General features: G+C 40.3%; 1 protein-coding gene across 2 annotated transcripts in view; it reads right to left on the reverse strand.

Moving 5' to 3' along the window:
* Positions 1-714: 714 nt before the first annotated feature.
* Positions 715-27,107, reverse strand: part of LOC117558791 (solute carrier family 66 member 2) — a 53,391-nt gene continuing 26,998 nt past the window's right edge. For both annotated transcript variants that reach the window (XM_034235182.1, XM_034235183.1), the window contains 2 exons: positions 20,329-20,545; positions 715-2,812 (listed from right to left, as the gene is read on the reverse strand). In XM_034235182.1, the coding sequence (XP_034091073.1) occupies positions 2,602-2,812; positions 20,329-20,545 (428 nt within the window). In that variant the 3' untranslated portion in view covers positions 715-2,601. The remainder of the gene's footprint in view (positions 2,813-20,328; positions 20,546-27,107) is intronic.

Genomic DNA, 27,107 nt, shown 5'->3' on the forward strand with positions numbered 1-27,107 from the left:
CATTTACTGAAGTGAAATTCATGGGGCTGTAGTAATAGGACTCATTACAGTATATTTACTGTAGAGTTAATAAGGTGAAAGACCTTCCAAAACAACTAAAACATTAAAAGAAAGGTTAGCTACTACTAAGATATATGAGTTTAGAAAAGTGCACCATCACTTCCAATATTTGCAAAAGTCCATAGCAGCCGTTTTTAAGTATTTATCAGTCAGGGAAGCACCACTCAAATCCCTCAGGAAGAATTGTATTTGAGTGTTGTGTTTTTATGACCTTGAGTATGAATTCAAAGTCTTTATATCATGAAGCGCAGAAGTTTATTTGTTCCATCATCTTCCAATTTTCTTTAACAAATTGATGGTTTAACAATATGCATGAACAAAAATGCACATATCTTATTTAATCTATGAGGGACAGACCATCTTTGTTAAAGGCACTTGGTGACCTATAAAGGGAATATTATAAATCTGTATCTGCTTACATAATCTGACGTCTTTTCAAATCCCTCCTTTCACCCGTTCTGTGCTGGCACATTTTGTCTGTCTCCCCGCTTACAATTAATGTGCTTAATATTTAGATTGCATATGCCCAGAGACGGACCTCGGCTTATTCTTCCTTTGACAACTGATGTCTGCCAGAGCTGAATCGCTGACGGGAGAAATGATGGATGTCTGCACAACTGACACAAACATCTCCAAACAAAACATGACGCATGAGTCTCTCCGTGTCCTCTTTATTGGGTGCAAATGCCATATTATTCACTGGGATGGAAAAAAACTAAAATGTAACATAGTAAAAAAATTGCTTAAAATATATGCTGGTAACGTGTTTTTTTTGGTACATAAACAAAACTATACGTGGGTTGCACAAATAAGAAAATGCACAACATGGCAGTTTGTGGGGAAAAAAAACCTTCACGTGACAGAATCAATATAGAAATATAAAAGAATAACCAAGTGAAACCTACCACATGTATTACAATCACCCTCACCACTGTCTAAATAAACAACAGTCATACACTAGATTCATATTTAATAAAATGATAACCAAATAAATAGGGTGACTACAAACGTGTAAACACAAAAGAAGTACGAATCCACAACTAAGAAGTGACCTTTTTGGGGGATATTTTAAGAGTGGGGAAAGAAATATTCTGCTGCCTCATCCCTCTGGAACAAAAAAAGGGAAGTTTTCATTTCTTAGGGCTTAGCAGAGGAGGACAGATTTGGGTCTGCTCGGGTACACAGTTCACTGAAGAGCTGACAGTCCTGACACCTCCGAGTTTAGCATTCCTCACCTCCCCAAAGAAAGATTACAAACAATAACAAAATAAAACTCGTGAACGTGTTATGTGACTTCCTCTTCCCCGTCCTAAAAGGAAATGACTGTCTTGTGATAAAAATGGCGATGAGGTAAAACCTTCCCAAAGCAGCAAATGAGATTGTATTTGTATTAACAAATAATATGGTTATCCACAGCTGATTGGAAGTGAGGTTTCTGGACATATTCAGAAGTAGTCTGGTATAAAAAGGGTTTCTAAAAGAATAATTTGGCTGTAATTATAATTGGCAAGTTATAATCTCTCTTAATTCGGATTTAGAAACCTACGGGATAATCCGGATTTAGCTCAAAAGTACGCATTTATTAGCCTGTTCTTGCAAACTTGCGTTAATGACTTTGCATGCAATTGTGTTCAGTCTTAACGCACCTGAACTACTTTGGGGTTTCAGGATTTTGTGGAATGAAAAATGTCCTTCATGGCTTCAGGACAAGTAGTCCTGGGTTTGGCTTTACGACAAACTGTGCAACCTGAACATGGGGTTGATGATTGTTCCGACTTCAGACAAAAGACTGCCCTTATGTCTTCAACAAAAGCTCTCCGTTACCATCAAGGCCTCTTGTGTTTATTATTATTAATTGTTAGTTTAACCCTTTTGGGATTTTCCTTTATTTGGTAAAAGTCTGATTGCCTCTAGTTTCCTACGATCCCATTCCTCCCCAACTATCCCACACGATTGAGTTTGTCACAGCACATTATCACCAGCTGTCCAACAAGTGGCAGACTGACCAGCATTTCTCCACTGTGTTGGGAGATCATTTTGTACATTCAGTAATGTTGAATATTATTTTGATTGATTCATACATTTGGATTGCTCGTAAATGCAGCAAGCCATGTTTGAATGTGTGTTTTAAGGCCGAGGGTCCATGCCACAATCACCAGCTATGGTTCACATTTCGTTGTGCACAGATTATAGTGCATACATCTGCAGTTATTTACCGCGTATATTCTCACGAGTGTGTGCATTATATTCTCCACATGCACAAAGATAAACTCTGCATTCCATCATGTCCAGTTTGAAAACAAGTCAGTAGGATAAATAAAAAGGAACGTTCGTTTGTAACAAGTGTCCGTCAGGTACCGTTGAAAACACAGTCTGTGTATCTTCATGCCTTATGGGTGTGTGTGTGTGTGTGTTTATTTATACTTAAGGGAGCAGCCTGCATCATCTCAAGGTGCTTTGGTACTCCTGTGTGTTTATACTTGTTCACAGCCCCTCTTAAAAGTGCTTCCTCAGTCACTGTTGTGTCTTCAGAGGGGGTTTTCAGAGGGCTTTGGCACTGGTGGTGTGAGAGGCGGTGTGGGAAACTGGTTTCTGAGGGAAGCGGCTGTAGTAATACACCTGGAAGAGGATGGTGAAGTCCACAAAGACCTGCAGAAGGCCACAGGTCCAGAACTGAACGGGAGCCTGAGTGAGCAGGAAGTATCCCGTCTTAAAGGTGTCGCCGCTGGTCCACATCAGCACCATCTTGATACTGGGGGGAAAGGGAAAGAGAAGGGAAGATTAATCTATTATTAAAGTCATTATTAACAATCGAATAATAAATGTCATCATACTTAATTTTATAACAACATTTTAAAGTTATTTCATATACTACTACGACTATGAAAACTAAATAAATAAAGTTATGATTGAAATGGATGATCAAAGTGGACACATTATCAATATATGTAACAGTATTTATTCATATGTTACTCAAGGGAAGATTCATATTTTATTTAAATTACATACTTATTTTTATAATGACATTTGGGGTTCCTACAATAAACCTCAGCTCCAACAATTAACCTCAACAAACAATAATAATGAAATTCGTTTTTGGAGTAGAGACATTCCTAATAATTGCAATTATTTCACTTATTATTTATATATTTTACAGAATGTATTCGTGTGTTTCTGTACATTTCAACTTGGCATTAACATCATCTCTTGTAAACAGACCTGTAATGCACCTTAAATAAATGTCCATACTGTTCTCATATATGTTTTTGCTGTGTCTCGATTCAATTTGTTGTTAATGACAGCAGAAAACTGGACAAAAATATGCAATATCAGTTTAGTCAAGAAGGGAACAGTACATTTTCAATTATGGGAAATTGAATAATGAATCTTCTCAGAGCGCAGGTTTCTCATTAACTCTTGTTTCCAACGATTAACTTCATAAAAGTGTTTCCGGTACACTCTGAGCTGGCTGTTCTTAGGATGAGTTACAGTAAAGCAAAAGAGTAAATGTTGGGAAAAAAGCGTCATGTGATTTAAAAAGGTGAAGAGTTCTTTACAGCCTGAGCTTCAGCCTCTCGCTGGCATTTGGAAGAGCTGTAAACTCAACTAATGAGATCGAAAAGGGAAGTCTAACAAGGGGAGAAGCCAACAACTTTCTATACAGGTCAGACTTAAGAATAGACAAAGACTGTATACACTGAAAAAACGAGGCCTCTGAAAGTACAGCAAGACTCCACTAATGGTTCTGGGTGTTTTCTACAGCATCAACACTTCTGCAGAGTCCTTTTTCTTTTTCATCAACTACTTCATGCTTGAGGCAGGAATAAATATAGGCAATGCTGGCAGAGAAAGGACTGAGCCAGCTCTAAATCTACAATGCTCCGGTCTGCAAAAGCACACTCAGGAATCCTCACATGTGCTTTTCTGAAAGTACCTCCCTACAACAATGCAAAAACTCATGCGGAGACATTTGAAGTCCTTTCACTCGAGCGTATCCCTTTGGTTAGTCAGCACTATTTGAATAAGCTACGCAGGAGAGTGTCTGAATAGGTGCTATTCAAATTCAAAGGGTTGGTTTAGGGTAAGAGATGCAAAATAGTTTGGGATTTATTTGTCCAGATTGTGAGATTTCCTGCCTGAATCTAATGCATTTTGATTTGCAGAAGTTCTCTACTCTGCAATGGAAAGGCCATTTCTCTAGAACCAACTGTGCAGAAAATACATTTTGACCTCCAACAAGAATGTTTGTTTTGTTTGTCAAAAAATATTACAGAAAAAATAACAGGTTGGATCTTCATGAAACTTGGTGGAAAGGCGTACAATTGGCCAAGGAAGAAGCCATTACATTTCGGAGCAGAGCCAAAATAGGTTGTTAATGCAGGACACTATTATATTTTAGAGCGTGTGGGTTTGGTTAGTCAGCAATATTTGAATAAGCTCTGCAGGAGATGTTTTACTCCCGGAGTTAATGCTTTTAAAATCTAATGCGAGTCTAATGCGTTTTGATTCAATGAGGTATTTTGGGTATTTACTTACGTTGTTATGTCGTAGGACAAAACTCTAAAGCTTTTTAATCACAGACATTATGTCAGGCATCTAACCACAAACAAATAAAAATTGCTGCACCACTCTAGGGTTGCTCTAAAACACAGGTGTCAAATTCGAGGTCCGGGGGCCAAATCAGGCCCTTGGTAGATTTAATTTCGGCCCGCAGGATAATTTGTAATTACTTTTAGATCTGGCCCTCCGGTATATTGCACGCACACCTTCACTCCATCCTGAGGGTCTCCTCCGCTCAGAGCCTGACCCCAAACATTGATGACCTTGCACCCAAGATGAGATGCCAAGTATCTGAACTAGCATCACAGAGCAGCAACCTGAGTTTAATGGATGCTTCCTTCTGCACTTTTTCTCTCAGGGAAATAGTTTTGTTGAAGCTGTTGTTGGCCTGTGGGAAAATGTACTCATAAGAAATGACTCTGGAGAAGCTGCAGATAGAGCCATAAGAAATGAATGCAACTGATTATTTAATGTTGTTTTTATAGGCAATCATTTAAGCTTTGTTAGTTCCAGGTTTAATATGTGCAATAAGTTCATTTCAATAAGTTCTGCAATAAACATTGAACCAGTCCGGCCCTCGACTAGTACCCATTTTTTAAATTTTGGCTCACTGTGTGATTGAGTTTGACCCCCCTGCACGAAAAGAACATACTGAAATAAACACAACAAAGCTTTGACTCCCGCAGCAGGAACAACATGGTGGCATTACGATAAAGAAAACAGGAGTATTTGTGTTTGACTATCTTTCTATAAGCCTCTCAAAGATGTAAAACATGGATGCGAGGTAATCTTGTACCATAACAAGATTACCTCGCCCTGCAGAGCGAAGTGTAACCCCAAATATCTGTCTATCAGTCTTTCTGCCTCGCTGGGGTAAAGCTGTGCAGCCAAATCTCCTCATTTGTAAAGCCAATGTGTGCAAACCTTTTTGCTCATACTTTCTTATTCTCCCCCCCCTTGCTCTTTCCCAGCACAACCTCTGAATGTCGAGCTTCAATTTTCTACAAGCCCGCTCACCACAGCAATTTCTATTCTGTGTCCTTTTGTAGTCCATTTCCTGTTGTTTGTCTTGTCTTACCCCGGCTGATACTTCACTAAATCCACTGTTTTAATTTGTAAGGTAAAATTGTAAATGTAAATTGTAAATCTGTAACCCTGTAAGGTGTCCTTGAGTGTTATGAAAGGCGCCCCCCAAAATAAATGTATTATTATTATTATTCCTCACTGTCCATTCATCTTCCCACCACCTTTCCCTCGCCCTCTATAGCTTTTTGCATTTCCTCCACCCCCGGCTTCCCCCCCCTTAGTGGCTGCTGTGTGAGTTGTGATGATGTGAATCCGCAGCTAATGACGAGAGACGCAGGAGTCGTAGTTTGATCAATTCCTCCGATGGTTCCCTAATAAGAGGTAACGCGAGGAAGGGCAGAGGAACAGGCTGCAACATGTCCTGCTACTTATCCGTCACCTTCTCCGGCACATTTATCGAGGCAGGATGAGAGAAAGCACGCTGAGAACTGGGCTGATATGAAGATGGTGGAGAAGGACTTTACAATTTGTACACTGGTTTGCAGAAGCACCGAATAACACTAGCTTTGTTTGTGTTGCTGTGAGTACATACATGTAACTATACTATATAAGGTTAAAGCACACAATGTTTTTTAGGCTATGCAAAGATGGAGGAATTTGCAGGTATTTTGAAATGTTTTCAGGGTTTTAAGAATGTGACTTTGTTCTGGCTCAATCTATTACGAAAAGAGATGCATCGATTGAATTGTCCGATTGCAATTTCTCTTTGTGCCTAGGAACTGTAATTGTTAGCAAACGTTTCACACATCGTTGTTTGTGTTGATTTTTATTGGACAAAATTGAAGTTTTAGATAAACAAAATATATTAAACTTAACTGTCAATCCTTTGTTAATATGGGTATAGCTTGATTTTGTTTGCCAGTGTTTACAGGATAACTTTTTTGGAGTTAGTAGTCATCAAGTTGGGAAATATTTCTGATTATGCCAACCTTGCTATTGTTAATCGTCGATTGGTCCGGCATTTACTTGTGTTTTAATTGATCTGATCACAAGTAGACAGATCTTTTCTCAATCAAACGACATTTCCTCCCACTCATTTAAAAGCAGCATTTGTCACAAGCTAACAGAAGTGTTGCTCTTTGGTTAGTTTAGCTACAGTCAGCAACAGCAACTCCGCTGTGTACTGGGTACAAATAGACATAAGAGCTATTCTGCTTATTTTCAGGTTCACATTTGTATGTTGTGCCTCTACGTTAACATGTTTCCATGCTTTGATGTTCAAAAAAGGTTCCATATTTGAGAAGGCCAAACCTATGTGATGTATTAAAGGTGGGGTAGGTAATTTTGGAGAAACCAGCTCGAGTGCGCTAGCATTTGAAAATACACAACCGGAACAAATCTGCCACTTCCTCACAGAGCCCCTCCTCCAACACACACGAACGCGCACATGACCAATGAGGGCACGAGGTAAGGGTGTGCCCCGATGGAAGGCTGACAGGCAGGTAGGCCATCCAGTTACTTTAGCCGGCTGATTGGTCGTGCTTTTTACAGCGCTACGGCTTCAAAGCACTTCAGATATTCATTGCTATCGGGATGTTAAGAGCATTCCATGGAATATAACAAAAAGTGTATCTCGAGCCGGTTTCTCAAACTTACCTACCCCACCTTTAATACATAATTTAAAATATATAATCATCTTACTAAACAGACTCAGTGAAGTCTGGAGTCAATGCCATTAAATGTTTTATCCTCTCTCCAGCTTTTATTCGGCTGCCTTCCAAACAGCACATGATGGAGGTGGAAGCAAAGCGTCAGCATTAAATCACTAAGCATCAATTATTAACTTAAAAACTGGAAAGTATAACCGGAAGAGTTGCAGCGGAGTTCAGAAGAAAATTGTTTTCGAGAAAAAGTGTTGAAGGAATAAGAAGAACAAAGCCATGTATCACAAAATGAGAGCCTGCACTGTTTTTTTTAATACAGAAATGTGCTTTCTGTGATTCAACAACAGCTTGCTTGCTGAGCAACAGCACACAAAAGGGGATTTTGTACTTAAGAAGCTGTAATGCCTGAAGATAACCACTTAATGTGTGTAACTCAGACTCCTGAAGCCACAGGTTTAAATTCAATTGAACTTTGAAAGCATTTTCCACAAAGACTGTTTTCTGCCTTCAATCTCTCTTCTGTTAAAGAAGATCTCTCTGGAGCCATGTTTTCAAGAACTGCAGTACAAGTTCTCAACAAATGTTCCTAAAATACGCAAAAGGAAAAGTGTTTCATCTGCTACTCTAAGGCCAAAATGAGGAGTTCGATCATCGATATGAAAAATACAGAGTGTGGATTGGCAGCTGGAAAGGTGTAAATTCACTTCTGGGGCACGAGGTGTCCTTGAGCAAAAAATAACCCCGAACTGCTCCCTGGCGCCCAACCCTAATAATAATAATTCATTACATATTACACATATTGGACATGTAACAGTGGATACTGAAAACCATGGCAGCCCTTTCGCTCGGACACCCCTCCACTGATGCATCTGTACACTTCATATGTGTGTTTATGCACTTCCTGGCAACACAACAACAACAGAATGTACCCTGAAGAAACAGAAACATATCGAGTGATTTTCATGTTTCCTGACAGATGATCTGAAGGGTCTCCAGCTGCAGGGAACCAGAGCCACGAAACAGCACGTCAATACAGATCCATACCAGCACGTGTGTGTGTGTGTGTGTGTGTGTGTGTGTGTGTGTGTGTGTGTGTGTGTGTGTGTGTGTGTGTGTGTGTGTGTGTGTGTGTGTGTGTGTGTACAGCAGGCTAAATAAGGCCCTGGCCTTCTTATCTAGCTCACTGGGATGCAGCTCAGATCCACAAGCCTCCCTTATAAGGCAGCAGCTGGACGTCCCATCTCTCTGTTTCTGTGTTGTGTTAATCTGTGTGTGTGTTGTGATTTATTTGTTTAATGGCAGGCTGCTCAGTATCAGAACATTCCTCTGGCTCTCTAGGCTGGGAACCATCTCTAATAATAGCTGCAGCCTGAAAACCACACACACACACACACCTTCCTGTATTTACAGAAGCACTGGCTGAGAGAGTTTCCATTGGTGCCAAAGTTTCAAATATTATTTATTATTGACATTACTTACTACTTATTTTCACTATGTTTGTGTACTTCTATAATTTATTACACATTTGTTTTGACAAATTCTGCTGATGTTCAGGTGTATATCAGTATGTAGTGTCTCTACTTTAAAGAGTCCTCTCCTGCTGATGTTCAGGTGTATATCAGTATGTAGTGTCTCTACTTTAAAGAGTCCTCTCCTGCTGATGTTCAGGTGTATATCAGTATGTAGTGTCTCTACTTTAAAGAGTCCTCTCCTGCTGATGTTCAGGTGTATATCAGTATGTAGTGTCTCTACTTTAAAGAGTCCTCTCCTGCTGATGTTCAGGTGTATATCAGTATGTAGTGTCTCTACTTTAAAGAGTCCTCTCCTGCTGATGTTCAGGTGTATATCAGTATGTAGTGTCTCTACTTTAAAGAGTCCTCTCCTGCTGATGTTCAGGTGTATATCAGTATGTAGTGTCTCTACTTTAAAGAGTCCTCTCCTGCTGATGTTCAGGTGTATATCAGTATGTAGTGTCTCTACTTTAAAGAGTCCTCTACTGCTGATGTTCAGGTGTATATCAGTATGTAGTGTCTCTACTTTAAAGAGTCCTCTCCTGCTGATGTTCAGGTGTATATCAGTATGTAGTGTCTCTACTTTAAAGAGTCCTCTCCTGCTGATGTTCAGGTGTATATCAGCATGTAGTGTCTCTACTTTAAAGAGTCCTCTCCTGCTGATGTTCAGGTGTATATCAGTATGTAGTGTCTCTACTTTAAAGAGTCCTCTCCTGCTGATGTTCAGGTGTATATCAGTATGTAGTGTCTCTACTTTAAAGAGTCCTCTCCAGCTGATGTTCAGGTGTATATCAGTATGTAGTGTCTCTACTTTAAAGAGTCCTCTCCTGCTGATGTTCAGGTGTATATCAGTATGTAGTGTCTCTACATGTCTCCATTATTTAATGTTCAAAAAGCTCTTTATTTTTCTCATACTGCCTGTGCCGCAGCACCTGTTTTCACCCTCTGTCTGAAACCAGGAAGAAGACATAGATTTAGGTAAAAGTTTGACTTGAAATAGTGCTACTTGCAACTTGTGGAAGGAGTAGATACAGTAAACACAAACATGGTTATCATGAGCCAAAGAGGAAACAAAAAACAAGCCAAGACTGAGGATGCATTTACAACATCCTCATTAAATATGAATAGTTTGAAAAAGGATACCGGTCCTATTGACAATGATGTCATTTGCCTGTACACTAACACAGAGGTATTTCTTTTACCACAGTATGCTATTGTTTTACAGTGAATACAGCTGATACTTCCAGAACAAAGCATACAGTGTCCTCTAAATCTCTCACCCCGGCACAATTATTCTGTCTATTTGTGGATTTCTCCACACACTAAAGTGGTTTTCATGTGGCTGCAATAAAAGGCACCTCACTACTTTAACAGTGGGGTCTTTTTCAAGCCTGTTATAAATGGAAAAACCCAGTGGTATAAGTGCAGAAAATGGATTAAACAGTGTGATTTCTCAGCTTTAAATGTTAAGGCCCAGACAGAGAATTTGAATCTTTCTTTCGTCATAATTGTCATAATATCTTTTGGTGCAACAGTTCTCATTTCAGCCAGTTTAAATGTCAACTGTGTCCTTGTTGTTGTTGGAGAAAGAATACGTTAAATGTAAAAGAGGGGAAACGAAATGGCACTGAGGGTCAAAAAAGAAAAGAAAATTGAGAGTAGGAGAGGATATGGGACATCGCATACACACAATGCATGAGGGGCATTAACGCATATCTCCAAGGAGCCATCATGGATGGTGTCAAACAGCATCAGTGAGGTTAACAGAGGACGTTGGGGTCAATAGGGCCACAGTGACGCGTCCTAAAACCCGGAAGTACGTTAGCATGTTACCACTTCCGGTTCCTTCGACAAAAAAGCAATTCAATCTCTCCATAGGGTTTTGGAAACTCTCTGGAACTAAGGTCTGTGGTTGAGACTCATTGAAGAGACGGATCACGTTTTGTTCTACGACATTAAATCATCAGCAGTGACCCCACTGGTGATTTCTGAAGAGTGGACGTGTCTGAGAAACGATGGTTGTTACCAAGTGGCTGAATAGGACTACAGAAGTTGTCGAGGTCGTTGTACGTCATTACACCAGATCTCTCAGGTCTTCAGGGACTGGTCAGCTTTCTGTCCCCAGAGTCAGAACTAAACATGGAGAAGCAGCGTTCAGTTATTATGCTCCAAATATCTGGAACAAACTCCCAGAAACCTGCAGGTCCGCTGCAACTCTGACTACTTTTAAATCCAGCAAGAAGACTTTTCTTTTTGTTGCTGCTTTTAATTGAACTGTAACTTTTATTCATGTATTTTTTCTTTTAATGTTTATTTTATTAGCTTTTCTTTTTAATGACTGATTTTAAATGCCATTTTCTTAATCTCTTTCGTTTTTTGTAAAGCACTTTGAATTGCCTTGTGTTGAAAGGTGCTATATAAATAAACTTGCCTTGCATTACGCCGAACACGTAAACACTCCTCTAAGTTAGTTTCTGTTCTGCTTGAAAGCAAGTCCCTGCCTCCTGCAGAGTGTTCAAACAAACGCTTCAACTCGCTCCATTTAGAATCTGTAGTTTGAATATGGATCTTAAGTCGGCGTGACGTTGAAGACGCGACCCTGCTGTAGTTCGTTCATAGCTTAACGTTAGCATTTTGCTTCTGGCGACTAGATTTATAATTCGAAAATGATAAAAGTAGGGTAGACACGTGGAGATTATCCGGCTGAACAAAACGTGATCCGTCTCTTCAATGGTTCTCAACCACAGACCTTATTTCCAGCTGTTTTCCAAAATCCTATGGAGAGATTGCATTGGTTTCTGTCGAAGGAACCGGAAGGAGCTTGCTTCCGGGTTTTAGGACGCGTCACTGTGGCACTCTATATACATCAGAAACAAAACCAAACACCTTCAGCTGTTTCCTCATAGGATTCATCTCATCTGTCCATATTTTATTATTAAAAACTGCTCTGCTGCTGCTTCTCTGACGGTGCTGGTAGTGACAATATGAAGTATTTTTGGAGGGCTCCCTCAACAAAAGCAATGAGATCTTTCTATTATTTTTGGCATTATTGCATGTAATCTATCTCTGAAGGGAACACAGGGATTGTAGCCTTTGCAGACCATTTACATGCACAACAACTTATATATAAACCCACTAGGAAAAATACCAAAAAGCACAATAGGGCCTTATTTCAGCCATCCAACCAAAAATAGGTTCTCACTTCTACTAGACCCATTCCTACACCACTCTATATGACAGTTTGCATCATGGCTACAGCTCTGGAAGTAGTTTGACACTTGTTAAAAATGTGTCTCCAGTTGGAGCGTGGGCTTTAACTTGGAGGATGTTTTTTTTTGGGATCCTATCAATCTTTTCTTCCACCAACTTACAGGAAAAGACACCTTGTTTTACTTCTCCTGCCTGTTAGTTGTTGTGTCTGCTAAATGCATGTGTGCACTTGTTCATTCAGACTTTCATTAATTCCCTAACCCTTCCTTCTGCGTGCATCAACATAACCAAATTATTCGTGATTTAAGTAATTTATTTGTGCTTTTAAAAATAGCACGTTGAAAGAAAAACATCCTCACTTCATGGGATCTTGCTTTCTCTCCTTGCACACACACTTCATACATACACACAGAAACCTTGAACGGAGTGGTGAGGTCTAAGTAACCTAGCAACAGCATGCCAGACCCAACAGGTTGTGAAGGGAGAGAAGAGGACACAAACAATATCATCCGACTACTATGGCAGCCTTGTACACACACACACACACACACACACACACACACCACACACACACACACACACAACACACACACATCACACACACACACACACACACACACACACACACACACACACACACACACACACACACACACACCACACACACAGCACACACACACACACACACACCACACACACACACACACACACACACACACACACACACACACCACACACACACACACACACAAAATCATACTTCCTGCTGTTGGGTTTGATAGCACGACAACTTGAAGGCTCTTTCTAAAACATCCATAGCAATCAGGAGGCTTTTTGTGCCAAGACTTCAGAATAAAAGTGCTTTTTTCTACAGGTTCCATCAATCAGACGGGAGGAAATCCATCATGGAAGTGGGAAAAAAACCAGAAGGCATTGCAACCTCAGGAAAGTTAAGTGTTTTGATTATAGGCTGTATTTAAAGATACCATTATGTGCACCCTGGCTGAAAGCATGTTGACGCATAGAGTGGGGCAGCCATGACATATGTTTTGCAGTTAGCACTCCCTGGTTCCTCAATAACTAAATAAATAAAAAATAATGTTTTTTTTATTATGCACGAGTCAATTGACGGGTATTTGAAACACTATTATAAAATATAAAACCATGCCTTCATGATGTCATTAATTGCATACAGCCTTTCCTATCAATTGTTTTTAATCTTAATAATAAACCGAAATAATATTTAACTGGATTTCGGCCATTTGTCAGACACATTGACACAAGTTCGCAAATGTTTCAATGGGAAAAACGTTTATTTTAAGTCTGGGTAATATCATATCCACCCTGACTGAAAGCATCTTTACGTACAAGCCCAAGTAGGACATTTGAAACAGCGGCGTTTCGCAAAGAAGAAAAACAAACCCCGACCATATTAATCTGAACGAGAGAGAATTATTGTTATTACAAGGTAATTTTTTCGATTATTTGAGAAGAGATCCTTTTAGTGTACATTCTTAGAAGAAGTGAGAAATGGATTGAACTTCTGGTTGACGGCTATCAAAGGGGAAAAATAAGAAACTGTAAATGTATGCAATCATTTATGGCATTAATATCTAATTATTTTCAGTTGATTGATAAAAAAAAGTTGATTCAAGAACAAAACTCTGTTATTAGATCCTTATTCTTCTTGTATGACAGTTATTGCTCAATCTGAAAAGCCTTTCCCAGCTTTGGAATTTCTCTGTTAGCGCAAGATAACCAGAGGTGGGAAGTAGTGGAGTTCAAATACTTCGTTACTGTACTTAAGTACATTTCTCTGGTATCAGTACTTTACTCCACTACTTATTTTTCTGATGACTTTTTACTTTGACTTCTTACATTTTGAACACAAGTACCTGTACTTTCTACTTCTTACATGTTGAACACAAATACCTGTACTTTCTACTTCTTACATTTTGAACTCAAATACCTGTACTTTCTACTTCTTACATGTTGAACTCAAATACCTGTACTTTCTACTTCTTACATTTTGAACCCAAATACCTGTACTTTCTACTTCTTACATGTTGAACTCAAATACCTGTACTTTCTACTTCTTACATGTTGAACCCAAATACCTGTACTTTCTACTTCTTACATGTTGAACTCAAATATCTGTACTTTCTACTTCTTACATGTTGAACTCAAATACCTGTACTTTCTACTTCTTACATTTTGAACCCAAATACCTGTACTTTCTACTTCTTACATGTTGAACTCAAATACCTGTACTTTCTACTTCTTACATGTTGAACCCAAATACCTGTACTTTCTACTTCTTACATGTTGAACCCAAATACCTGAACTTTCTACTTCTTACATGTTGAACCCAAATACCTGTACTTTCTACTTCTTACATGTTGAACCCAAATACCTGTACTTTCTGCTTCTTACATGTTGAACTCAAATACCTGTACTTTCTACTTCTTACATGTTGAACCCAAATACCTGTACTTTCTACTTCTTACATGTTGAACTCAAATACCTGTACTTTCTACTTCTTACATGTTGAACTCAAATACCTGTACTTTCTACTTCTTACATTTTGAACCCAAATACCTGTACTTTCTACTTCTTACATGTTGAACTCAAATACCTGTACTTTCTACTTCTTACATGTTGAACCCAAATACCTGTACTTTCTACTTCTTACATGTTGAACTCAAATATCTGTACTTTCTACTTCTTACATGTTGAACACAAATACCTGTACTTTCTACTTCTTACATGTTGAACACAAATACCTGTACTTTCTACTTCTTACATGTTGAACACAAATACCTGTACTTTCTACTTCTTACATGTTGAACTCAAATACCTGTACTTTCTACTTCTTACATGTTGAACACAAATACCTGTACTTTCTACTTCTTACATGTTGAACACAAATACCTGTACTTTCTACTTCTTACATGTTGAACACAAATACCTGTACTTTCTACTTCTTACATGTTGAACTCAAATACCTGTACTTTCTACTTCTTACATTTTGAACCCAAATACCTGTACTTTCTACTTCTCACATGTTGAACACAAATACCTGTACTTTCTACTTCTTACATGTTGAACACAAATACCGGTACTTTCTACTTCTTACATGTTGAACACAAATACCTGTACTTTCTACTTCTTACATGTTGAACACAAATACCTGTACTTTCTACTTCTTACATTTTGAACCCAAATACCTGTACTTTCTACTTCTCACATGTTGAACACAAATACCTGTACTTTCTACTTCTTACATGTTGAACACAAATACCGGTACTTTCTACTTCTTACATTTTGAACCCAAATACCTGTACTTTCTACTTCTTACATGTTGAACCCAAATACCTGTACTTTCTACTTCTTACATGTTGAACCCAAATACCTGAACTTTCTACTTCTTACATGTTGAACTCAAATACCTGTACTTTCTACTTCTTACATGTTGAACCCAAATACCTGTACTTTCTACTTCTTACATGTTGAACACAAATACCTGTACTTTCTACTTCTTACATGTTGAACCCAAATACCTGAACTTTCTACTTCTTACATGTTGAACCCAAATACCTGTCCTGTACTTTCTACTTCTTACATGTTGAACACAAATACCTGTACTTTCTACTTCTTACATGTTGAACTCAAATACCTGTACTTTCTACTTCTTACATGTTGAACACAAATACCTGTACTTTCTACTTCTTACATGTTGAACACAAATACCTGTACTTTCTACTTCTTACATGTTGAAGCCAAATACCTGTCCTGTACTTTCTACTTCTTACATGTTGAACACAAATACCTGTACTTTCTACTTCTTACATGTTGAACTCAAATACCTGTACTTTCTACTTCTTACATGTTGAACACAAATACCTGTACTTTCTACTTCTTACATGTTGAACACAAATACCTGTACTTTCTACTTCTTACATGTTGAACTCAAATACCTGTACTTTCTACTTCTTACATGTTGAACACAAATACCTGTACTTTCTACTTCTTACATGTTGAACACAAATACCTGTACTTTCTACTTCTTACATGTTGAACTCAAATACCTGTACTTTCTACTTCTTACATGTTGAACTCAAATACCTGTACTTTCTACTTCTTACATGTTGAACTCAAATACCTGTACTTTCTACTTCTTACATGTTGAACACAAATACCTGTACTTTCTACTTCTTACATGTTGAAGCCAAATACCTGTCCTGTACTTTCTACTTCTTACATGTTGAACACAAATACCTGTACTTTCTACTTCTTACATGTTGAACTCAAATACCTGTACTTTCTACTTCTTACATGTTGAACACAAATACCTGTACTTTCTACTTCTTACATGTTGAACACAAATACCTGTACTTTCTACTTCTTACATGTTGAACTCAAATACCTGTACTTTCTACTTCTTACATGTTGAACACAAATACCTGTACTTTCTACTTCTTACATGTTGAACCCAAATACCTGTACTTTCTACTTCTTACATGTTGAACTCAAATACCTGTACTTTCTACTTCTCACATGTTGAACTCAAATACCTGTACTTTCTACTTCTCTCATTTTCCAAACAGCTGGTTCCTTTAGTCTGAATGTGTGTTTGGTGCGTGATCATTATTCTTTAGAGTCATTGCGTGCCTATTGATTTGAACACGATCCGTGTATCCATCATTTCCTGGTCTTCTCTAAAGAAGAGGGACCAATGGAAACGTTGTCATGTTGCCGTTGTTCAGCATGGAAACATTCATTAGCTAACAATGACATTATTGTTCTATTAATATAAAGGGAGGTCAGGTACTCTTTAAAACAGCTGCTAGTTATGGGTACTTTTCACTGAAGTACATTTCAAAGCTTCTTTACTTTTACTTGAGTAAAGAATATTAGTCAGTACTTCTACCAGAGTATTTTTAAACACCAGTATCTGTACTTCTACTTGAGTAAAGGATGTGTGTACTTTTGCCATCTCTGCAGATAACTAAGATTATTTTTGTTGACTTCATACATTATCATATACAAATGTGATATACGTTTACGGCAGACCAACTCGCAAATTGGGTAGTCACAAGCTCCGTGAACAATGAGGGTGGCAGACAGAGGGTAGGAAGTACAAACAAACAAAAATAAATAAACAATAAACAAGGCATGGGACAGAGAGGGAGCTGTTATGGCCGGTTAAGTTGACATGAAGCCCTGCTGGAGTTTTGTTATCTTTCTGCTGCAGAAAGCAACTGGGGGGTTTCGTATCAGTGTGTTACATTGCAAGTCTTTTGACATATAGATTCATCATTTCAATTACTTTGAAAAGGCCCTGACACAGCAAGCTGACACCAAAGATCACGTCCCGACGGACCCGATTGTTGTGTCGCCTCACGTCTCCTGCGTCTTGGCCAACAGGAACACACAGCAAAGACTTCAGCCGACGGCCAAGTAGCACGTACGCACTGCGCATGCGGGAGTGGAAATAACTCTCCTTACCAGCAGGCGGCGGTAGTGTGTATTCATCATTCAAAAGAGGCAACAACCGGAAGACAGACTGCGTGATATATACAAACAACAAATAGCATGCGTTCCATTTTCACTCTCGTCCATCACGGACTGTTTCACATCACGACTTATAATCGAAAACATGTTTAGTGCTCTGTCAGTTGGGGCTTGGACTGGGAGCTGTAGGGTCGCCGGTTCAAGTCCCCGACTAGACCTAAATATGGAGTGTGGTCTGCTACTTGGAGAGGTCCCAGTAAACCTCCTGCCCTGCCGCGGTGCCCTTGAGCAAGGCACCGGACACCCCCCTTCCCCCCTCACTGCCATTGCTCCCCGGGCGCTGTACAATAGCTGCCCACTGCTCCTGGTGCTAGACTCCTGGCGCTAGACTCCTGGCGCTCGACTCCTGGCGCTAGACTCCTGGTGCTAGACTTCTGGTGCTAGACTCCTGGCGCTAGACTCCTGGTACTAGACTCCTGGTGCTAGACTTCTGGTGCTAGACTCCTGGCGCTAGACTCCTGGTACTAGACTCCTGGTACTAGACTCCTGGTGCTAGACTTCTGGTGCTAGACTCCTGGCGCTAGACTCCTGGTACTAGACTCCTGGTACTAGACTCCTGGCGCTAGACTCCTGGTACTAGACTCCTGGTACTAGACTCCTGGTGCTAGACTTCTGGTGCTAGACTCCTGGCGCTAGACTCCTGGTACTAGACTCCTGGTGCTAGACTCCTGGCACTAGACTCCTGGCGCTAGACTCCTGGTGCTAGACTCCTGGTACTAGACTTCTGGTGCTAGACTCCTGGTACTAGACTCCTGGTGCTAGACTTCTGGCGCTAGACTCCTGGTGCTAGACTCCTGGTGCTAGACTTCTGGCGCTAGACTCCTGGTACTAGACTCCTGGTGCTAGACTCCTGGCACTAGACTCCTGGTACTAGACTCCTGGTGCTAGACTCCTGGCACTAGACTCCTGGTGCTAGACTCCTGGCGCTAGACTCCTGGTACTAGACTCCTGGCACTAGACTCCTGGTACTAGACTCCTGGTGCTAGACTTCTGGTGCTAGACTCCTGGTACTAGACTCCTGGTACTAGACTCCTGGTACTAGACTCCTGGTGCTAGACTCCTGGCGCTAGACTCCTGGCGCTAGACTCCTGGTGCTAGACTCCTGGTGCTAGACTTCTGGCGCTAGACTCCTGGTACTAGACTCCTGGTGCTAGACTCCTGGCGCTAGACTCCTGGTACTAGACTCCTGGCGCTAGACTCCTGGCACTAGACTCCTGGTGCTAGACTTCTGGTACTAGACTCCTGGCGCTAGACTCCTGGTACTAGACTCCTGGCGCTAGACTCCTGGTACTAGACTCCTGGCGCTAGACTCCTGGTACTAGACTCCTGGCGCTAGACTCCTGGCGCTAGACTCCTGGTGCTAGACTCCTGGCGCTAGACTCCTGGCGCTAGACTCCTGGCGCTAGACTGCTAGTACTAGACTCCTGGTACCAGGATGGGTTAAATGCAGACAATACATTTGACTGTGTGCTGTGTGCTCTGCATGTGCGACCATTAAAGAGGGTTTCATCCCTCTCAATTCAATTCTATACTGGAAAATGAAAAATAATAGCCGTCTGTGTGTGCCTTCTTCACTTCCGTTTCGCTTCTCATGCACTGATTCGCTAAGCTGAACAGCCAATCAGAGTGATTTATTTGGCCGACGGCCTTTAGCCGACCGCCTCCCGATTCAACATGTTGAATCGGGAGGCGGAAGGTGTCGGCACGGCCGAAAAGACACAACGGTGCGGGACACACCAATCTGAGTAGGGCGACAGGACGCTCATCGACGGCCAGACATCGGCTCGGTGTGTCCGGGCCTTAAGACGTTCCTCTTTGTCATATTTCTTATCTGCTTGAAGTCTGTTCTTTGTCAAGTCATTCATTGCGTTTCATTTTTAAACACACTCACAATGACACCAGAGGAACGTTGCTTCATTGTTTACGGCAGGCTAGAGAAATTAAAATGTAATATGATGAATTTGTTTGTTTATGTGTCTTTTGAATACAGCACCTCTGTGTTGTGATGTACGTATAACCTTTAAATATAATGTTATTGAAAAATGTAATAACAAATATTGTGTCAAAAGAAAGTACTACACACTTATAGACTAATTAAAAAATATTTTCTTTGGGCTTGTCTCCAGCTTAAAAGGCTAGTGGTAAATATGTTCAACCTGCATAGGATATAGAAACATCTATATTACGTCAATGCCTCTAATTACAGCCTGAGACGTGATGCATATCAACCTTAATGAGCCCAAATGACACATTAGCTGAAAGACAGAATACCTCATTAGCATATCGATTTCCAGAGAAACTTCAGAGGGTTAAATGTCATGTCAGCATAATAATTAGTTGTCAGGAGCCCGGCTTTATTTCCTGTTCGACAGGTGCCAGAAATACTTAATAAACATGTGTCAGTGTTAATGATCAATACAATCTGCAGCCTTTGCTTTCGAGTGAGAGCTGCTTGTGATGGAAGTGGCTCTCGTAAATAAAACAGCACTCATCATCAGGATAAATCATTAATCGAGGATGCAACAAGCTTTGTTTTGATTGTCAACCGACTGATTGTAAATTATACTCAAGGCTGAGGACAAAGAAATTACAGTAATGAAGACATAGTGGTTCATGCTGTTACATTGTTTTTTGTTTCTTCAAACACGAGTAGTTCATTTTCACTACATGCAGGACTTTCAGTGTGCGGATACTGCAGTATTAGTATTATTATTAAAACATACCTCATGCCCTCTGTGGATTTGTTCTGGTAGTTGCAGTAGAGCTGCGGGGTTCCCAGCATCGCCTCAGTGAAGACAGCCAGGAAACCGAGGGTCTCCACGAAAAGCATCGAGTCCAGGAAGAGGTAAGTGGCGTAGGAGGCCATCAGCGTGAAGGACAGCACGCACTGCATGTAGTCCAGGAAGCGACTCCACAGCCAGAAGGAGCTCCAGTCAAAGTCTGAAAGGCGCACGACATACAGAGATAAGTACAAGAACTATAGCAGCTCAAAGGAGTACAACCAGCTGGACAATTGGGGCAACAAAAAATAATAAAAGTATGAAGTTATGTTGTTCCTGGAGATGGAAAAGTACTTTTTAGACACATCACAGTGGAAGTTTTATTCCAAATAACTTAAAGAGGACATATTTTTGCTTCCGTTTCAGGTGTATGTAGCGTCTCTACTTTAAAGAGTCCTCTCCTGCTGATGTTCAGGTGTATATCAGTATGTAGCGTCTCTACTTTAAAGAGTCCTCTCCTGCTGATGTTCAGGTGTATATCAGTATGTAGTGTCTCTACTTTAAAGAGTCCTCTCCTGCTGATGTTCAGGTGTATATCAGTATGTAGCGTCTCTACTTTAAAGAGTCCTCTCCTGCTGATGTTCAGGTGTATATCAGTATGTAGTGTCTCTACTTGAAAGAGTCCTCTCCTGCTGATGTTCAGGTGTATATCAGTATGTAGTGTCTCTACTTTAAAGAGTCCTCTCCTGCTGATGTTCAGGTGTATGTCAGTATGTAGTGTCTCTACTTGAAAGAGTCCTCTCCTGCTGATGTTCAGGTGTATATCAGTATGTAGTGTCTCTACTTTAAAGAGTCCTCTCCTGCTGATGTTCAGGTGTATATCAGTATGTAGTGTCTCTACTTTAAAGAGTCCTCTCCTGCTGATGTTCAGGTGTATATCAGTATGTAGTGTCTCTACTTTAAAGAGTCCTCTCCTGCTGATGTTCAGGTGTATATCAGTATGTAGTGTCTCTACTTTAAAGAGTCCTCTCCTGTTGATGTTCAGGTGTATATCAGTATGTAGTGTCTCTACTTGAAAGAGTCCTCTCCTGCTGATGTTCAGGTGTATATCAGTATGTAGTGTCTCTACTTTAAAGAGTCCTCTCCTGCTGATGTTCAGGTGTATATCAGTATGTAGTGTCTCTACTTTAAAGAGTCCTCTCCTGCTGATGTTCAGGTGTATATCAGTATGTAGTGTCTCTACTTTAAAGAGTCCTCTCCTGCTGATGTTCAGGTGTATATCAGTATGTAGTGTCTCTACTTTAAAGAGTCCTCTCCTGCTGATGTTCAGGTGTATATCAGTATGTAGTGTCTCTACTTTAAAGAGTCCTCTCCTGCTGATGTTCAGGTGTATATCAGTATGTAGTGTCTCTACTTTAAAGAGTCCTCTCCTGCTGATGTTCAGGTGTATATCAGTATGTAGTGTCTCTACTTTAAAGAGTCCTCTCCTGCTGATGTTCAGGTGTATATCAGTATGTAGTGTCTCTACTTCATGTCTCCAGGCTTTAATGTTCAGAAAGCTCTTTATTGTTCTCATACTGTCTGTGCTGCAGCACCTCTTTTCACCCTCTGTCTGAAACAAGAGCCCAGTCTGCTCTGATTGGTTAGCTGGTCGACTCTGTTATGATTGGTAAACAGCTTAGAGATGTCCCGCCTCCTAGCCTATCACGTACAATTTGTTGGAGCACTAGCCAATAGAAGCGTGAGTGTTACATAGTGATGTTAAAGAAAGGAGTCCAATGGAGGGAACACAGGGATTTTAGTCTTTGCAGACCATTAACATGCACACAAATCTATATAAAAAACTTCAGGTTTAAACTACTCCTTTAAACAAAACTACTTGGTTTGTTTTTAATATGCATATTTAGTAACTTAAGTGACAAATTAATTAAGCACAAATTCCGTATAATACCTTAAAATGTAAATTCAAATCGAATCAGGGATTTGGAGAATTGTGAAAAATACATTTTGGTTTCAATTCTAAAAAAGGCGAGTTCCTCAGCTGGAAGACTCTTCTATAATCTTTTGTACCTGCTGCATGTAATCATATTTTCCACTCTCTCTTCACATCTTCAGGACTGCAGGATAGTAATCACATCTGTTATTTTTCGTGCTGTAACAAGTTCAAAAAGGAAGCAGAAACTCTATTATTGAGCTGAGAATTCATACGACTCCCACTCCAAAAACAATATGTCGACACCACAAATAGGCCGTCTGAACTGCGTACATCTTGGTCTCATTAAGATTCTTGTAGAACAGAAGCTTTTAAATTCCTGTCTGAACGTGTTTATAGTATTTTCCTATCACTAGTAATTGGCTGAGTGGTATTCTGGACACCGACGCATGATTTAAACCCTGCTCTAACACCTCTCCTGTGTGTTCCTTTTTACAGCAAATGACTAGATAAAGATTCTGAGCACAAAACAAACGTCGTCCTGTAATAAGTAACACAGCCAATACTCATCGTAGAGCGATAATATCTCAAGGCTACAGAGCGTCAGGCACTAAAGCTGACGAGGGAACAGGTACAATAAGACAACTCCGACACCTTAAACTTCTCATTTCCTCTCTGCTCAATCTTTAGGGTATGAAGGTTTGGAGAAGTACATGATGTGATGAGTGATCAGAAAACATTGAAAGAGTTTATCGTGAAAATCTAATCATGGTTGAGAGCCAAAGAGGTTTCTTCACTGCTTTATCGTAAATACGATTTTACAAGCCTCAAATGTATTAAAGACATCCATCTTCTCCCGCTTATCCGTGGTCGGGTCTCGGGGGTATCAGTTCCAGCAGAGAGCCCCAAACGTTCTTTTCCCTGGCGACATCAACCAGCTCTGACTGGGGGATCCCAAGGCGCTCCCAGGCCAGCGAAGAGATATCATCCCTCCACCTGGTCCTAGGTCTACCCCTCGGTCTCTTCCCAGTTGGACGTGCCTGGAACACCTCTCTAGGGAGGCGCCCAGGTGGCATCCTTACTAGGTGCCCGAACCTGCCTTCTGGCTCAGCTCCCTTTTCGTCACAACGGTGCGGTAAAGCGACTGCAGTGCCGCTCCCGCTGCTCCGATTCTCCGGCCCATCTCACGCTCCATTGTTCCATCACTCGAGAACAAGACCCCGAGATACTTGAACTCCTTCACTTGGGGTAAGGACTCATTCCCTACTTCCGTATTAAAGACGATTCGTTTAATCATGTTTTAATTAAGTTCTCTTAATCTAACAAGCACATCTAAACACTTTAAGGAGGCCTGCTGCAAAGGCCTCCAGAGAAGTGCCTATACAAATAAACTAAAACAAAAAGAAAGGAATTATTGTGTTGTTTGGAATAACGTCACAACTCATTACGCTGCCTAATTGAAAAAACCTGCAATGCATCAAGACTTGATAGAGTCAGAAGTGAAAGAACAGAATCGTTTATGACATTTCGGCTGCCCATTTAATTAAGTATTATTTAATTAGAGAATAAACTGTGACTGATTCTGACATTTAGATGGCATTTCAACATGAAAAACGCATGGCAGGCTCGTTTGCTCGAGGTTGAAATATTGGGTCAATTCAATTGTTATTTCTTCTGAAAGACACGTCAAATAAATGTAACCGAATAAACCTCAAAGAGCAATTCAAAACCAGGTCACAGCCTGCTGTCCACCAACCACACGCTCCAAACAACAAGCTGTACCATGCAAAGACTTGCAGCACAATGAAAGTTACAAAGCACAATATATCCGTTTTCTTTTTATATTACTGCCGAATTTTATTCCATATTTTATTCCATTCCATTTTTACGTAAATACTGTTATATTTCACAATTTTTAAATATTTTTTGATGTTATTATAGTTTTCAAAAATAGTTCACAATCTGTGTTTTTACATTTTTGTTTTACTTTGATGTATGCACCATGACATCAAGTCAAATTCCTCGTACGCGTCAATTCTGAAAACAAAAGCAAAATGTACCGAAAAGCTATAACAAGGCATGCATTTCTGTTCCGAGTATAATTAACACTTAGAATATCCTTTGAGGGCAGCTTTGCATACTGTAAATCAGTGTTTATTCTGTAGGTGTTGTAGCTGCAGATGCCTGTTGTGGTTTTGGAGCCCTTCTGGCAGGAGGACTGTAAATCTGGGCCAACTAGCACCAGGCTGACGCTGCCTGATAACAGCCGAGCACAGAGGGAAGCAATCAGGGGGGCAAGAGAGCGGCGATCAACACCAAACTGCTGAAGGCATACACAGCTTGGGCATGATACATTTAAAGGGGACCTATCATACAGAATCTACTTCTTCATGTCTCTTCTACATCAACATGTGTCCCCTCTTCTTCATGTCTCTTCTACATTAATATGTGTCCCCTCTTCTTCATGTCTCTTCTACATCAGCATGTGTCCCCTCTTCTTCATGTCTCTTCTATATCAGCATGTGTCCCCTCTTCTTCATGTCTCTTCTACATCAGCATGTGTCCCCTCTTCTTCATGTCTCTTCTACATCAGCATGTGTCCCCCTCTTCTTCATGTCTCTTCTACATCAGCATGTGTCCCCTCTTCTTCATGTCTCTTCTACATCAGCATGTGTCCCCTCTTCTTCATGTCTCTTCTACATCAGCATGTGTCCCCTCTTCTTCATGTCTCTTCTATATCAGCATGTGTCCCCTCTTCTTCATGTCTCTTCTACATCAGCATGTGTCCCCTCTTCTTCATGTCTCTTCTACATCAACATGTGTCCCCTCTTCTTCATGTCTCTTCTACATCAGCATGTGTCCCCTCTTCTTCATGTCTCTTCTACATCAACATGTGTCCCCTCTTCTTCATGTCTCCTTCTACATCAGCATTGTGTCCCCCTCTTCTTCATGGTCTCTTCTACATCAATATGTGTCCCCTCTTCTTCATGTCTCTTCTACATCAACATGTGTCCCCTCTTCTTCATGTCTCTTCTACATCAGCATGTGTCCCCTCTTTTCATGTCTCTTCTACATCAATATGTGTCCCCTCTTCTTCGTGTCTCTTCTACATAACATGTGTCCCCTCTTCTTCATGTCTCTTCTCATTCAACATGTGTCCCCTTCTTCTTCGTGTCTCTTCTACATTAACATGTGTCCCCTCTTCTTCATGTCTCTTCTACATCAACATGTGTCCCCTCTTCTCCATGTCTCTTCTACATCAACATGTGTCCCCTCTTCTCATGTCTCTTCTACATCAAGCATGTGTCCCTCTTCTTCATGGCTCTTCTACATCAGCATGTGTTCCCCTCTTCTTCATGTCTCTTCTACATCAATATGTGTCCCCTCTTCTTCATGTCTCTTCTACATCAACATGTGTCCCCTCTTCTTCATGTCTCTTCTACATCAATATGTGTCCCCTCTTCTTCATGTCTCTTCTACATCAACATGTGTCCCCTCTTCTTCATGTCTCTTCTACATCAACATGTGTCCCCTCTTCTTCATGTCTCTTCTACATCAACATGTGTCCCCTCTTCTTCGTGTCTCTTCTACATTAACATGTGTCCCCTCTTCTTCATGTCTCTTCTACATCAACATGTGTCCCCTCTTCTCCATGTCTCTTCTACATCAGCATGTGTCCCCTCTTCTCCGTGTCTCTTCTACATCAACATGTGTCCCCTCTTCTTCGTGTCTCTTCTACATCAACATGTGTCCCCTCTTCTTCATGTCTCTTCTACATCAACATGTGTCCCCTCTTCTTCATGTCTCTTCTACATCAACATGTGTCCCCTCTTCTTCATGTCTCTTCTACATCAACATGTGTCCCCTCTTCTTCATGTCTCTTCTACATCAACATGTGTCCCCTCTGTGGAAAGAGACTCTGAAAGTTTCAGGAACAAAGATTCTCTCTCTTTTTGATCCATTTCTATAAAAACCTGTCTGAAAATGAACTCAGATTTTGGCTACTTTGTGATGTCATAACGATTTTTTTGCTTGTGTAACCATTAGCCAATCAGCAACCAAGGTAACTCCCGCCAACAGTAGGCTATAATAAGGGACCTTTAATGTATTGCTCAAAGTAATGATACATCTGCCCCGAGCCTGAAGAATACAACAGAGAAACAGAAATAGTGATAGTAGTTTGTAAGAAGTGGGATATTTACACTGTTTTGCTGTCCTAGCCTGTTAGCTACAGTAGATAGCTAGCTAATGTTGTTTCACTTCTGCAGATTCTGCATTGAATTAGAGAGCAAGGCTAATGCTAAACGTAAAACCCTTTTGGTTGGGAAGATTCTGAATGTATTCTTTTATGTATCATGAGTCCACATCATAACAAAGGCATCCCAACTGTAGCTGTGTACATGACAGGATGTATGATTACCTAGAAGAGCATCAGGACTGTTTTAGGCATATGATAGCTATGTGATTAACCAACACAGTCTCACGGGATTTCGTGTTATAGTCACGAAATTAATCTATTGATTCGTGTTCACCAACACGATTTTTTTTTCTTCGTGTCACGCAGAACGATTTTAAAAGCAATGTAAATAATAACAAATTTGAAGGAAAAAGAGATTTAAAAAAATACAGATTTCAGTATTCTGACACAGAACGATTTTAGAAGCAATGTATTTCTATTGGTAGCGTGTTTCGTGCCTGCACCAAATAATAACACATTAGAGGGAAAAATAAGATTTAAGAAATACAGATGTCAGTATTCTGAGGCTCTGAGCCATTTATTTTCCTCGCGGACGGCAAAAAAACTCCAACATTATACAATTTAAAATAAAAGGGATAGGCTTAGGGTAAG

This window comes from Gymnodraco acuticeps, unplaced genomic scaffold (assembly GCF_902827175.1).
Source record: "Gymnodraco acuticeps unplaced genomic scaffold, fGymAcu1.1, whole genome shotgun sequence".
Classification (NCBI taxonomy): domain Eukaryota; kingdom Metazoa; phylum Chordata; class Actinopteri; order Perciformes; family Bathydraconidae; genus Gymnodraco; species Gymnodraco acuticeps.